Source organism: Myxocyprinus asiaticus, chromosome 23 (assembly GCF_019703515.2).
Source record: "Myxocyprinus asiaticus isolate MX2 ecotype Aquarium Trade chromosome 23, UBuf_Myxa_2, whole genome shotgun sequence".
NCBI classification, from domain to species: Eukaryota; Metazoa; Chordata; class Actinopteri; order Cypriniformes; family Catostomidae; genus Myxocyprinus; species Myxocyprinus asiaticus.
Window position 1 is genome coordinate 20110001 of NC_059366.1, and position 15522 is coordinate 20125522.

General features: G+C 36.2%; 2 protein-coding genes across 4 annotated transcripts in view; both read left to right on the plus strand.

Moving 5' to 3' along the window:
• The window catches only part of LOC127413590 (eukaryotic translation initiation factor 3 subunit A-like), a 30831-nt gene extending 27172 nt beyond the window's left edge, over positions 1 to 3659 (plus strand). For both annotated transcript variants that reach the window (XM_051650845.1, XM_051650846.1), the window contains exons 21-22: positions 135 to 298; positions 3000 to 3659. In XM_051650845.1, coding sequence (XP_051506805.1) covers positions 135 to 298; positions 3000 to 3190 — 355 coding nt within the window. In that variant the 3' untranslated portion in view covers positions 3191 to 3659. The remainder of the gene's footprint in view (positions 1 to 134; positions 299 to 2999) is intronic.
• Positions 3660 to 9782: 6123 nt separating this feature from the next.
• Positions 9783 to 15246, plus strand: LOC127413599 (homeobox protein EMX2). Of its 2 annotated transcripts, XM_051650860.1 has the most exons (3): positions 9783 to 10452; positions 11784 to 11968; positions 13261 to 15246. In XM_051650860.1, exons 1-3 carry the CDS (start codon positions 10062 to 10064, stop codon positions 13426 to 13428), a joined length of 744 nt encoding a protein of 247 aa, XP_051506820.1. In that variant the 5' UTR covers positions 9783 to 10061; the 3' UTR covers positions 13429 to 15246. The 2 variants fall into 2 exon arrangements, with proteins under 2 accessions (XP_051506820.1, XP_051506821.1); XM_051650861.1 differs by lacking the exon at positions 11784 to 11968 and having other exon boundaries at positions 13261 to 13430.
• The last annotated feature ends 276 nt before the right edge of the window (positions 15247 to 15522 follow it).

Sequence of the window (15522 nt, forward strand, 5' to 3'; positions counted from 1 at the left end):
TAGACTGGAAAATGTATTATGTACCCTTATAAACAGATTCACTGTCAGCTTTTGCAGGACCTTAAAATCTACTTATTTCCTGGGCTCAGCCTGCTGGCAATTGTTAAAAGATGTGAATGTATATGCATGTACAGGGAAGAGGGGGGTGGATGGAGAAGAGGCGGTGCTGAGGAGACCAGCAGTTGGCGAGATTCTCGTCGTGAAGACTTTGATCGTGAGGAACGCCGTGACCGTCGTGACATTAAAGACCGCAGAGATGACCATGACCACAGAGGACCTCTCAAAGACCATGATGAAGGTCAGAGTTATGTGATCCTTAACCCTTTTACATGTACGATCAAACCGGTGTGATCTCGCTGCAGCAGACAGAAACTGAAGCGGTTGTCGTAATGAATCAGCTGCTCAGATAGTCTTTTCAACATCACAATATCTTTATTTCTTATGTTAAAAACATTCAGATAATCACAAAACAGTATAAAGCCGTTACCGTCGTAGCTGGCTGTTTTGATGCAGCTTTGCAGCGCTGTTTTCTGATGTCAATCAAAGAATATATAAACTAATTAGTTCACTTGAGCCATCTCTCATTCTGTCGTCACTCATTCTCACCACTTCCAGTGCTTGGAAAGTGGAAGAACTAGGTTTTTTGAACCTTCTGTGCTTCTATGACGAACTCAGAATCCCATGCTGCATTGCAGTGTAAACAATATGATGACATGCATACCTGGCAATAGCATTTGTGATCGCATCTTATCTATCATAATCAATCATTATACACATCTTAAAACCACATTACATGTTTGATAATATATAATCTGTCCTCCAGTGAATCTGCTGTGAAGTGTACGGTGACTTTTTTTTTTTTTAATTACAGCACGCGTTAAAGAACATACACTGGGGGATCTGTCAGTACATGAGAAACTCGTGCGAAAGGGTTAAATTCACCTGACGCATCTTTAAAGTTGGGCTGAAAGAGTAATCAAAATAAAATAAAAATCTCAATATGACAAGGGCTGCGATTGAATTAAATAAATAGTTCAGAACGTGATGCCCACAATGATGTGCGCAAACCTGTTCTGTAGTGTGTAGTGCTTTCTGAAGTGCATGTAAACGGGGTCAGAGTATTACACATACTCTGAGCACGCTCGAGTCTCCTGATCATACAGTGTTTCAGTGTTTTCAGAGTTGTTCTTTGCTCAATACACACAAATTCTACCTGGTCTCCTGAGTGACAGATGTGCTCTGAGTTTGGTTCTGTGCACTGAGCGTGTTATTTATAGCGCTCTGCATTCACAAATTTTACGTTTGCATAATTCCACGTGTTTGGCCTCTACAAGTTAATATACAAATCTAAAATAAGTGAATGACATCTGGTTTTTGAGGACAGAAGGGGAGATTTTACTGCATCAACAGGCTGTTGTGAACTTGTCTACAAAAGAAACTCTTCCTTCAGTATTCCGGCAAAATAAAAGCTTCTGCCAAAATGAAGGTTTGAGGGTTTAACTGGACTTGTCATCAATGCCACATGCAAGAAATTATTACAAAAACACATTGCTATTGTGTAATAATAAATTATTATATGATGATAATATATTTCTTAACAACAAATGATTATTATTATTATTATTATTATTATTAACTATTATATTACAATAAAATAACATCCAAGTTGTCTGGGTTTCAAAAAATTATGAAAAGTGGGCTGAGACCCTTTCACAGTGGACAAAAAAGGTACACAGATGGGTACAATATGAATGCAATTCACTTTATTTCACTATTTTATATACAGTATATATAGTTTGGTTCTTTTTAAGGGGACTCAAGTGTGAACTCCTTTTTTTAGAACAATATTTAATGTTTTTTTTCCTTTTTTTTTTTTATGTTTATTATATCATAGTTCCAATCGCAGTATTTTTCAACATAAATGCAGTTCGATTTTTTTTTGTCCAAATCGTTCAGCCCTACTTTAAAGCTGAAGTGTGTAACTTTTTCTGTGTTAAAAGGATTTGTCTTGTCGCTGCTTAATATACAGGGACAACTACAAGTAAGCCATTTGTAGGTTCATTTTTTCAAAAAAATTAAGTGCTATAAAAATTCCTCTGTTTTAGCACGACACAACAACATTGACAACCTATGGCTTGAGTTTGGGGCAGGACTATCTATCAGGGGCAGATAGGTAGATGGGCATATTTGGAACTCTGTTTGAAAACAATGTTTATTTTTGCAATTCCATTCAATGGCACTAGGGCTGCAGAAACTACACAGCTTTAAAGGTGTACTGTTCCTCATTAAAAAAGTTTAACACAGAAATTAATAGTTCTAATGACAAATTTAAAGAGAAAAAAAAGTTTTTAGCGAAAAAAGGTCTTTAAAACCTTATATGTTTTTAATCACCCATACCTTTTATTGGATTTTCACTTGTTTTTCACCATGAAAATAGCCATGGAAGCTGGCATAACTTTAAATCACATACAAACAAACAAATGTGGAAAAAATATGAATGGGTTGCCACCTTGTTGATATCACATGATCAGAGTGTACAGAGTTACTAATAGTAACAATAATGTTTAAAGTATTGAGTGCTTTTCCAGTGCTTAAAGGAGCTTTATAATACGTAAGCATCTAAAGGTACATCTAAAAACCAGCAAACTCAAGTGCTGACCATGACCACATGACCACAGCCACCATGAACCAAAATGTATCCAAGCCATGCTGCCGCAAATACTGGGAGAGAGCTTGTGGCAGGCATGCACACCAGTAGGAACCACCACTGTCTGAATTTTTTTTTTTTTATATTGAATCAAAGTATGTCAATTTATTTAAGTGTTTTATGAGATTGGGGGGAAAAAATAGATGAAACGTAACAAAACAATAGACCAACCAACTCTTCATGCATACACGCAGATAGGATATAGTATGAAGTCCAAGACCACTGGGTTAAAGAAGGGTTGAAAATTAAAAACTTACTGAGTGCACCTTACGTTTTATTTTCTAACTCACAGGTGGTTCTTGGCGCCGTGGTGATGACCGACGGGATGAGCGCAAGGATGAAAGAGACGCTCCTCCCAGACCACGTGACCGGGACCGTGAGGGGGGTGAGAAGAGCTCCTGGCGCTCTGACAAAGATAAGGAAAACCAGCGCCGGACCAAGAATGAGACCGATGATGATGGCTGGACCACTGTCCGCCGCTAAAGCATCAAATTTTTGCTTGATGTCGTACTAAGCCTTGATGTGTTCTCTAATCAACAAGAGTTGCAAGGTCGCTGCTTACATTCACATGGAATGCATAAAGCTTTACCATAGATTCACAAAACTTGCAACAGGTTTTCAAACATGGCAATTTATATTTATGATCTCTTTTTAAAAACTTCAACTTCCATTGAAAAGTAGCTCATTCCTTTTTGTTATGCATGCTTAGACGATTAAAAATGGTCTCAGAAAATTATGTAGTTTTATTTTTCTTTGGTTGCAGATATGATATCAAGTTCAAAAACATATACGTTATTACAGACATTACTTCAGAGGTATTGTGGTGAGGATTTGAGATGAAATCAGCAGTTTATCCCTACAGCTGTGTCCATGCTGTAGTTGCTGCCTATCCTGTGGTTGTATGCCTTCTAGAAATATGAAAAACCTTTATTAATAAAGTTGTTTGCTCAGACCGGAATTTCAGTTATGTTCATATAGCAGAAGACTTGTTTTTGTGTTCTAAATGAAACTTTTCGGGTGACACTTTACGATAAGGTTGTATTCCTTAAAGGGATAGTTCACCCAAAAATGAAAATTCTCATCATTAACACCCTCATGCCATATCAGATGTGTTTGACTTTCTCTCTTCTACTGAACACAAAGATTTTTAGAAAAATATTTCAGCTCTGTAAGTACATACAATGCCAGTGAATGGTGACCAAAATTTTGAAGCTCCAAAAATCACAAAGGAAACAAAAGTAATTTATATGACTCCAGTGGTTAAATATAGGCTATATCTTCAGAAGTGGTATGATGGGTGTGGGTGAGAAATATATCAATATTTAAGTTCATTTTTACTAACTTCACATTCTTTTGTTTTTGACAATTCAAATCGTTTGTGCATATCGCCACGTACTAAGCATGGAGGAGAATTTATAATAAAAAAGGACTTAAATATTGATGTTTCTTACTCACACCTGTCATATCGCTTCTAAAGATATGGATTAAAACACTGGAGTTGTATAGATTACCTTTATGTGCTTTCTGGAGCTTCTAAGTTTTGGTACCCATCCACTTAGATTGTGAAGACCTACAGACCTGAAATATTCTTCTAAAAATCTTAATTTGTGTTCAGCAGGAATAAGTCATACACATCTTGGATGGCATGAGGGTGAGTTAATAATGATTTTTGGGTGAACAGTCCTTTTAATGTTAGTTTATAACTTTAGCTAACATGAACTAACTATGAACGGTATTTTTTCAGCCCTTATCAATCTTAGTTAATGTTATTGTCATCTTCTAGTAAAACAGTTTTCCATTAAAAGTTGTATACGCTAACATTAATGCATTATGAACTATCAATGAAAATGTATTTTCATAAATTAACATTAACCAAGATTAATAAATGGTGTCAAATATATATTGTTCATGAATAATTCACGATACCCAATGTATTTAGTAATGCTAACAAATGGAACCTTATTGTAAGGTGTTACTACTTTTTGGGACAAGAATCAGTTTGAGCAGTCTTCCTCATGCCAGGACTTGTCAGTGGTTTCTTAATGGCCACTAGGGGTCACTTAAATCTCACTTTTTCTGAAGCTCCAGACCTCTCTTCATAAATCAACCAAGAGTAATTGACTGGATCCCTATATTGTATTCATGCAAGCTGTAATTGAAAATACAAAACTATAGCTTTAATACACTGCTGTTGGTCCTCCTGGTTGATGGCCGATTAAGATTTAGTGAATAATCAATTTTTCAAGATTCTAGTATGATTTTGCCATACAAATCTGGCCTCCATTTGTCAGACCATCTACACAAAAAGCATTTGTATAATCCTATCTCTAACATCTCTATTAGGATACTGTTGCCTTTGAAGAAAGTTTTAGACTATACACAAAATGTCAAATTTACGTTGTGGTGGTCTTGGGTATATATTGCGGCAAGAGGACCACACGCACAGTTGATGGGAGGTAATCCTCGATAAACCTCATCAATGCGAGTTCTTAGTTTCTTACAACGGTTTCCTTGGATTGTGGTTCATCCTCTGTGAGGGTGATGCACTTTTGCTCGCATTATATCGGTACGTAGTAAAGACAAGAAAGAAACAACTTGGATCTTAAACTATGTTCGAGGTCTTTGTTGCATTCTGTTAGAAAATCCACAATTAAGGCTTATAATCCCACAATTGGAGCCCCAAATTCCCACGAAAGAGGTTATGAACTCCCAAACTAGATTAAACCCGTATATTTGCAAAGACCCATTTGTGAAGTTTGACCACGGGTCACCGTATGTAAACTGGGGTGAGGCCAGTGAATTTGGTATGTTTGCCTTTACACAGCCCTCATAATTTAATCAGTGCATCTGCCACCCAGTGTCGTTTATTAGTCTGCGCGTAAAAAAATAAAAAATGAACACTTGTCCATTCAACCGCCGGCACCGCGCATAAGAACGATTTCTAATGCGGTGTGTGCAAAAAGTCAACTAAAACATGAGGACTCCGATTTGGAAAGAATATAGTAAATACGTTCCCCTATACATTTGACTTTCGAAAATATCACGGAGAGATGGGCCTATCCTCATGGTTACAACGCTTCCGACTAGAATAATGATGCCCAAAAAAAGCAAAGAAATATAGTATAAAATAAATAATCTAGTCAAATCGAAAGACAAAAGTGTCAAAACTAAGATGTTTAAAAAAAACGAACATGAAGAATATTTTTAAAGGTCTAACAGACTGCTTATAAAGTGGTTGCACTCACCTGTATGCTCTATGGTGCACAATAGGTAGCCAATGTCACACACGTGTCTTTTAAGGAAAAAGAAAGTAAGATAGATGAAACTAACTAAACATTTCTGTCGGCTTTGACGTTCTTGGACGAAAAATGACTAAAACAAGTTTAGTAATTCTGGTTCTATTCTTAATTTAGGCCAATTTATTATTATTATTTCATTGTTAATTCACGTGATCCATACAGAGCATGCTAATTGTATGAATGTTTTAATGTAGACTAATGTTGAAATTTGAAATTGATCATGTGACTTGATCAAGTCAACGGCAGGATTTATATTAATTGCATGAATGTTTTCGTCACATCCAAGACAAACTTGTTACAGGCTGTTTCTTTAGCAGTATTTAACTCAATTAATTATAGCATCAAGTAAAATGCTAAATATCCGAAGAGCCCAATATTTTGTGGTCGACGCTCAAAATAACTTCCTAACTTCTTAATTTTCAAGTGGAGTTGAGAGATCCAACTCTTGATCAAAAGAAAAGTCTCTGAGTAGCTTACACAATGGAAAGGCCAATAGAATTCCTATATTCCTATACATTATATCGACGCTGTGTAAATCTATGGAATAGTTGATTACCATATATGCATGGAATAAAAAGTACAGCTGTGAATGATATATATATATATATATATATATATATATATATATATATATATATATATATATATATATATATATATATATATTTGTGTTGGAATTGATAGGCCTTGCACACTGAATATAATTGCCAAGTCTGCAGTTTAACGATATAGCATAATTCGCCTGACATTTTTATTGCAATGCAAAAATGTGTTCATGGGCATCAATTACATTTCATAACATCTTTTCAAAAACAATCCATAGCCTATAATTATCCTTCTTAGTGTCCGACACATGATTGAAGGATGGACGAAATAAACAATTGTCGAATAAAGCTGAACACATTTGTATATAAAGATCTATCTGACACAGCCACATTTTAACGCTTTCTATTATCTATAAAGTAGACTATTATATTTACCATTTTAATAATAATAATAAAAAATAAAAAAAATTATAAGAATAATAATTTAAAAAAAAAACATTTCCCTGAGAACTATTCATCTGAATTTGTCCATGTAACATAAACCTGCGCTTAGGCCTATGCTATTTAGCATATTATTAGAGTGCACTGAAAGAATAAAATAAGTAGCATATGACCTTAACTCTCTAAAGAGTTCAAGATCAATGGAAAATATTTTAGAAAATAAAAAAGTTGTGACTGCGTTGAAACTTTACCACGACATGACGATGACTTCATTATTAGCCTATTATTATTATTATTATTATTATTAGCCTATTATTTGTTCTTCTAAGACATGATTTGAGCTTGTCATTCTGTGTCTACGGGTGGCCGGTTGTCATAGAAATCTCACTAACTGCAGATGGGTTTGCAATATGAATGAAAGCTTTCTATGTCGACTTAGGGTCGCGTATTATCAAACATTCACTAGCCTAACGTAAAATGTGCTCCGAATCTGGACACTGATTTCCCGGTAGAAAAAATTAAAGTAGTAATTTCTTAAAACATTTACATTAGTATTATAAACAAGCGAAACAATGTCCATGGCTTACCATTGCATCGACCGATAGTATACGCCGAAAATGGGCGGAAAGTGCGTTTGGCAAAAGCACCAATTGGTGGCGCACTATCCTTGCACTTCAGTGCAGAGCGAAGAGCACTCTGACCTCCTTCGAAGAGCAGTAGATCTGTTTTATACCCCAGCTCATTCCATTGATTTCATTAGAATGCTGCACAACTTAATTCATACCGTAAAACGCCTAACGTGATTTCAATAGCCTCTGTAATATGTTTTATATAGGCTTGCTAATCCACAAAAGTCGGTCAAGTGTAAGAAATTAGTATTTGAATTTCTTTAGCTGTTTCTCACCAATAATTCGTGATATAGCCGCGACAGCAATCAACAACACAGACATTATCAGAATTACAATTAAAATGAGTTCAAATTAAAAATGAAACATTAAGCCTATTTGGGGGAAAATGTTGCTGGTTTTTGGAAGTCAAAGAAAAAGTGTGGGGTAACCTACATAGCAGCTGTTTTGAATTCGAAAGTGTACACTATCACACATATTTAGCGTGATCACAAATATTAGTGCAATTATAATGTAGAACATAAAATAGCCTTGCCTACCTCGATGTGTGTATGTGTGTATGTGTGTGTACACTACCGAATGGAAAAGCGGACAAGATTAAAATAGAAGTGTCCTTGACTCAACATGCTAGAAATAGGCTACATTTCGTACGGATCAAATATTAAATCGATCATTTCTGAAATTAGGATGTTTGAGTTAGGGTAATCTGATTATGATGATGATGATAATAATAATAATAATAATAATAATAGGCTAATAATAATATAATAGGCTACAGCTGAATCCGACAGTCAGGGTCACAGTGTTATTTGCTATAGATTTAGACGCAATCAAAATAATAGGCAACAGTCGGCTTTAATTGTAACAATATAATAATTATAATAATTATAAATAACACATAATAAAAAAGTAAACAACCCCAGACAAACTCACTTTCTGCTCGAGCTAAAGGCAATAATAATGTATTGAATATTCCTGTTTTATAGAATGCAACGCAAGTATGCTGAATCGTGCAGACCACTTATACCACCAGTAGTAGTAATACGTTGAAGCAATAACTGATCAATTATCCACTCATTTAAACAACTGTGGGGTGTTGTATAGGCTACTTATTTTATTCTCACAGTGCATCTGTGCCTTCACTGCCGTGCCATAAAACACTAAACGTAAGTTACATGGACACATTTCTGAAGAATGGTTATGTTTTTCTAAACGGGGGAAAATTATGCTCAGATTTTTTTTTTTTAATTATTTTTAATAAAATTAGGAAACAACCTTCATATGCACACAATAACTGCGTGCTAAATCACAGACAAGTGTAGCCTATTGCTGTATGAGATTTGAAAATATCAAAGTAAAAATAAAAGTTGTTAAATATATCACTGAATTACTTCACACTATGCAATGGACGCAGGAGATCGCGTTGACAACTGTGCATACCAGAACCCGTAATGGGATTGAGCTCAGGCAATTTAATGAGTAGTTAGAGGGTAATAGACTCTTGTAGTCATACGACAAACAAACAGAGCTGAAAATATTGTCTGTGTCTAATAAGCCTCATCCTTGTCTCCTGGTCCTGGCCAATAGAGAAGATAGAGTCTCCCATCCCTAAACAAATCACAAACCCATCGGAGAAAATGAAAACGCGGAGAGACAAAAGCAGAGATGGGCGGTAGACGGGCCCACTGGACTGCCAGAGTAGAACCTTCAAAAAGAGAAAAAATGTGATATGCACTGAGATTGTCATTTTTACTGATTTCTTTTTGGGACAAAATGTCATTGATTATAGAGATCTGTTTGAACGACACCCGTCCAGATTTATACTTTTGAAGTATTCAAGTAGCCAATATCAGCATGTGGGCTATAGTTCTACATATTTGTCCTAAACGAGCACTTATTGAGGACGGAGGAGCGTTAACATTGCGTAAAAGCGTTCTTCGGCCCTGTGTTGAACAGAAATACATACTGAAGTACCTTGGGTCTCTCAATGAGATCAGCTGCGTATGTAAATTGCTCCACAGCTCTGGTTCTGGGCGAATCCGTTCCGTTTTGCTTGAATCCGCCTCTCCGTGCTCGTTCGTATTGACGCACTTAAAGACTCTTCCCTCAACCTTAAGGCGAGCTGCAGCGACCAATCACCAAGCCATTACAGGCTTCATAGGAAACTGTTTATGTGACTCCAGAGCTAATTAGGCTCATGAACTAACAAATCGCTTGCACAACTGGTGAGGAACCGATCACATTCATGGATTGTCTGGAGAAGTCGGCCACCTCTATCACGATGTGTCGTTCTGTGTGCTTTTGAAAGATTTGTTTGACTCTTTCCTCAGCAGCCACTAACTTGTCTCTTGCTGACAAAACTTTGGGCTTGGGTGTGGAGTATTTTCTAGTGCAAACGCGTGTGCCATTTTCACTTAAACTGGGGAGTCTTGACTGGTGAACCATGTTTCAACCCACACCGAAGAGGTGTTTTACCATTGAGTCTTTGGTAGCGAAGGATAATCCTTTGCCAGCTTCGAGATCCGAGGAGCCCATACGACCGGCGGCTCTCAGCTATGCAAACTCAAGCCAGATGAACCCATTTTTAAACGGCTTTCATTCCAGCGGCAGGGGCGTCTACTCAAACCCGGATTTGGTGTTCGCTGAGGCTGTTTCACATCCTCCAAACTCCGCCGTCCCAGTCCATTCGGTACCTCCTCCTCATGCTCTGGCTGCTCACCCACTGTCGTCCTCGCACAGTCCGCACCCTCTTTTCGCAAGCCAGCAAAGGGACCCTTCAACTTTTTATCCGTGGTTGATACATAGATATAGATACTTGGGACACAGATTTCAAGGTAGGTTACTACAAAGTAATGTATTCGTCAATATTGTATTTTTTCCCCCTCCACGTTCAGTGTGGAGAAAATGGCTAAAGATAATTGACAACACGGCCCAAGGACAGACGTGTGAAACTGGGTTTTCCATTCATAATTAGCGAAAATGTCAGTTTTCTGCTAGTAATAGAAACGCTTAAATTAATTAATCATTTTGATATATCCAAATTATTATTATTATTATTATTATTATTATTATTATTTAGAAGTAATGACCTTATACAACGGTTTCCACAAATTACGTAAAGATGGAAACCTGGCGTTATTCCATTGTTAAACTAAGTTGGTTTTAAAGGTCAAAAGTATTTTTAAAACATTTGCAGAATTTTCGTAATTAATTTTTATTAATTAAAAGTGACTATTTGGAAAGGGATTCAATATTCATTATTTTAGCGTTAAAACTGTTTATAAAGACAGGCTATTATCGATGTTTTAAAAAATTGCTGGGATAGAAGGTATGGATTTTTGTTTGGAAATATGAAAAACTAGAACTAAAATAACACAAACACATCACTAGACAAAAATAAATAAATAAATAAAAATAATAATAAATAAAATTAATAAAAATGTTAAGACCAACAAATTAATTAATGAGGAGAACTCAAGATTAATTTCCATTCTTCTAAATAAGAATTTGTACTTTTATCTGAAGGTGCATATGACTGGGTCCATGATGTTGTTATTTTCTTTAACAAACGTTATTATGCAAATTAAGTGTGATACTATATAGTAGCCTACTAATAACTATTAGCTTACTAAATTAAACATGTTGTTACGACAAATAAAAATGTCAAACTTATGAATTTCAGATAGACGGAAAATAATTTGACTTCATGTTGATAACCGAAACACTCAATGAAATCCTTTATTTGCCATTGCTCAAGACACTCAAGGCCATTGAACTGACCTTTAGTGCTAAAATAAATACAGCCGACTTGCGTATTTTCCCGTGAATTTAATTGATAAGTACGGGGTAATAATACTGCTACTATAAATTAACTAATGTCTTATATTTAAACTTGCAACACAAGTTTATGTACTGGAAAAAATGCTATTATCGTTATTACCACTTGTGCCAGAGCATATTATAAAAATAATAGATTATTCCAGATTATTCTGATCGTGAAGATCGGTCGATTATTTGATTGTTTACTAAGATGATGCATGCTATATCATTTTCTAAAACTTTAGGCCCTATAGCCTGCAAATATTTCGATAGAACATAACGAACGTAGCCTAACAACTGAACTGAGAATGAATGCTAATTTGAATTAATATCCCTTTCGTTACAGGAAACGAAACGAGTCCTGAAAGCTTCCTATTGCACAATGCACTGGCAAGAAAGCCCAAAAGGATTCGGACAGCTTTTTCACCCTCACAGCTACTACGGCTTGAACATGCTTTCGAAAAAAATCATTACGTCGTCGGTGCGGAACGAAAACAGCTCGCTCACAGCCTTAGCCTCACAGAAACTCAGGTAAGAACATGTCTACCTGCCCTAATTAGCTTCAATGTGCTATGGTTATATTAAGGCCTAAATAATTACTAAAATCAGTCGGCAATAGTAAAAAAAAAAAAAAAAAAAGGGTGTTGTTGATATGGCAATTCTTAAATGTAATCGAAAATATTTTAGAAAATAAAACATAGCCTATATAATTCGTTCAGTATGCAAACGTTGCTCCTATTTGATTATAATTTGATTATACCTGCAAATTGTGTTCTGTTAAGCATGTGGTTTTCTTGGTAATTGCATGCATTGTTCTAAAAGCGTTATTTCAAATTCACCCCGATTTTGGTGAGGTGGAACGACTCCGTTTTTAGAGGGCTCTTGTGGAAAATGTTTGGCAATTAACCAGTTAACCGGTTTAAATGGACACTTAAAAGAAAGAGGCGGATTCTATGAATTTCCTTAACCATATTTAAGATCGTATTTTGCGCGTATCTTTCAGTGGCCCGGTCGGAGCCTATTGTCCCGGTGACAGCACCGGGCCTTTTCTAAACGGCGCCTTTCAGAAGAGCAAGAGGGAGAAATGGACTGCGAGCCACTTCAATGCTTCAATTAGCTCTCTGAAAGCACATTAAATGTGCCTCACTTGCCAAGTTGTCTGCTGTGAGCTTTACGGATGATATGAATGATAAAGGTGATGAATTAAACTAAAGACTGCACATTACCGATGTGTGCTAATAGAAAAGCTTTTATATTGCGTGAGGGGTGAATTGTAAATAGGCCAGCTAGCACACTGATCCGTGATAATAAGCGACATTGTCAGTGAAGTTACACTGGTATTACACTATTATGTACACTTACATGCTGCTCATATTGCACTGAATGCATTTTCCACCCCAAAACAGTAACGTCTTATTGTGAAGTTGAGCGTGGGGGTTCTGATTCAACCTGTCTGTCGTAAACAGGTCAGGTGCACTTAAACAAGCAAGCCACAGCACGTTGTCTTTCGTTCCCTTATCTCTTCTGCACATTCAACCTTGTCTATGCATTTAATTCATAGTTTGAATTTCTTTGCGTTGTTTTAATTGACCAAGTCTCAAGGCGCTGAATGAAAGTCGACCAATGCGCTCGCGATTAGATTGACTTTGAGATACCTGCCAGTTCTTTGTCCGTCTAGCCCTAGTTATTCTTAAGGACCGTTAGTGATACCTTCTGTTAGGCCAACTCTCTTTGTTTAATTGTTTTTATTCAGAGGCAAACGAAAAGCCATTTTTCGTTTCATTGTATTTTACGCTGATCTTTTACTCTTTTACTCCTCACAGGTAAAAGTTTGGTTTCAGAATCGAAGGACGAAGTTTAAGCGTCAGAAATTGGAGGAGGAAGGGTCAGACTCGCAACAGAAAAAGAAAGGAACTCATCACATAAACCGATGGAGAATGGCCACAAAACAAGGAAGCCCAGAGGAAATTGACGTCACCTCAGACGATTAAAAGACTTGAACTGTTTGAACCCGGGACAGCGGCGTGGCTTGAAGGATGTCACGGATAAGGATGCTGTGTACTGACAGAGGGAGAGGGTAAAGACAACATCACATTTTGATTCTTCGAGATCGGCAGCTTGACGGTGAGAGATCCTGTTGGAGGCACTGCTGCCACCACAAGGGAACTGTCAATACTTTTCACGTTGCCAATGCAATGTGATTGACAGGTAGCCTTCACCCCACCATCACCACACTACCCGCACCACGCCACCACCTCATCACCACTATCAACAATGCGCACAGGACATTTGCGCTTCTGAGGGATTTTCCTCGAATTTTATTTTTCCAAGACGTGAACCTTCCACTTCAAGATACCAAAATACACAACTGTTTTTGTAAAACTTGAATTGCATGGTAGAGCAATGGATTTTTGGTAGGTTAATTAATTTGACCTTCTTTTTCAAAGTAACTTTGTTTTGACTCTATTTTTAATCTGAAAAAAAAAAAAAAAAAAAATGTGTGCTTTCCCTTTTTTTTTTTTTTTTTTTTTTTTTTACAACAGTGTGCAGTCTTTGAATTTATGATTCTCGTGTTAAAGTGATTGTGAAAACAATATCAATTAGCAGTGCTGCGTTATAGTGTTTTTGAGAAGTAATACCGATTTAAAAAAAAAACAAAAAAACAAAAACAACAACAACAAAAAAAAAAACCTTTATTCAAGTTTACCACAGACAATAGTAATTATAATAAAATTGTCCATGACATTCCTTAAAATTGAAGCTTTACCATGACTCCGTAATCTTGGTGCGAATATATTACCGGGACTCGCCCCTCCTGAAATAGTTGCCTCGAAGGATTAATGCAAGAATTGACGGCCGCCTAGGCAGCAAAACTTCAAGCACTGAGCGTATTCCATGTATAGAGATACTAAAGCTAATGTTTATGTTAAATCGTCTTTTACAAGAATGTAAATAATTTTGTGTTTGTGTTAAGTTTGCTACAATTTTAACACAAAGTATACTTCCAAGAAGTATGTAATTGTCAATATTTTGTCAATAAAGTTTTATCAATATGTTGCTCAGAATAAAATTACAGGCTTTTTGTTTTACAAAGGCCAAAATGAAACTTTTGCCCACTAGTGAATGGTTTAGGATGGTTTAGTATTTCTGTGTCATACAACCACACTGCCAGTTGTCTTCTTTACGGTCCCCTGGTGTCATTGTCCATCAGGACAAACAGGCGATGTATCATAATTATTACTGTTTTATGAATGGAATATTCCACCAGTTGTCTACTTAATCTGAGAATATACTCATTTATGTAACTGGGGAAAGCGACTCGTTAAAATGTAACATATAATTTTTTTTCCTGAGAGAAGCGGTTTTTTATTCTTGCCTCATTTGCCTCTCTGGCATTAACCAGTTTTATTTCCATGGATAGAAGAGGAGCGTCTGGCCTGTTCAAGCTACAAAGAGTCCTGCGAGCTTTTGTGAAAGTGCAAATCAGTTTAGGCAATTATCATACGAGTAATATGTGGGGGAAAGGGGGTGCATTGCCCAGTGGTCCACTTTAATCTGTTAATCCGTGGATCCAAGGGGGCCTGGTTGGACATAATTTAGCACAATCTGACTACCTCTCACAAGCGATAAGAGAAGGTTTGCAATGTGCCGCAAAATAAGAGCTTTGTTTAAAATTTTGTCTGCAGCCACGGCCGGAATGTACAGCCAGCGTTCCCATTTCATTTTTTTTTTTCTTTTTATAATTACATGCTATAGAATTCAAATATGAATTTAAAATGTTTATGTGAAAACTTAAAAAATAATGCATGTGTGCGTAATAATAACTTTCATAAAATAATAATAAATAAATTTAATAATAATAATAATAATAAATGGTATTATTTATTCTAATTATTTATTTTAAATATTCTATGGTATTATTTATATCAAAAAAAATATTCCGATATCACAAGAAAGACTCAAGGTAGATCCAAGATCACTCCTGACCGTTTTCTTGTTTTCTCCAAAACTTTTACGCGTAGTTTGATAAAGATTGACATTTGGAGAGGACTACACAGACACATAGGCAACTATACAGGGGGATT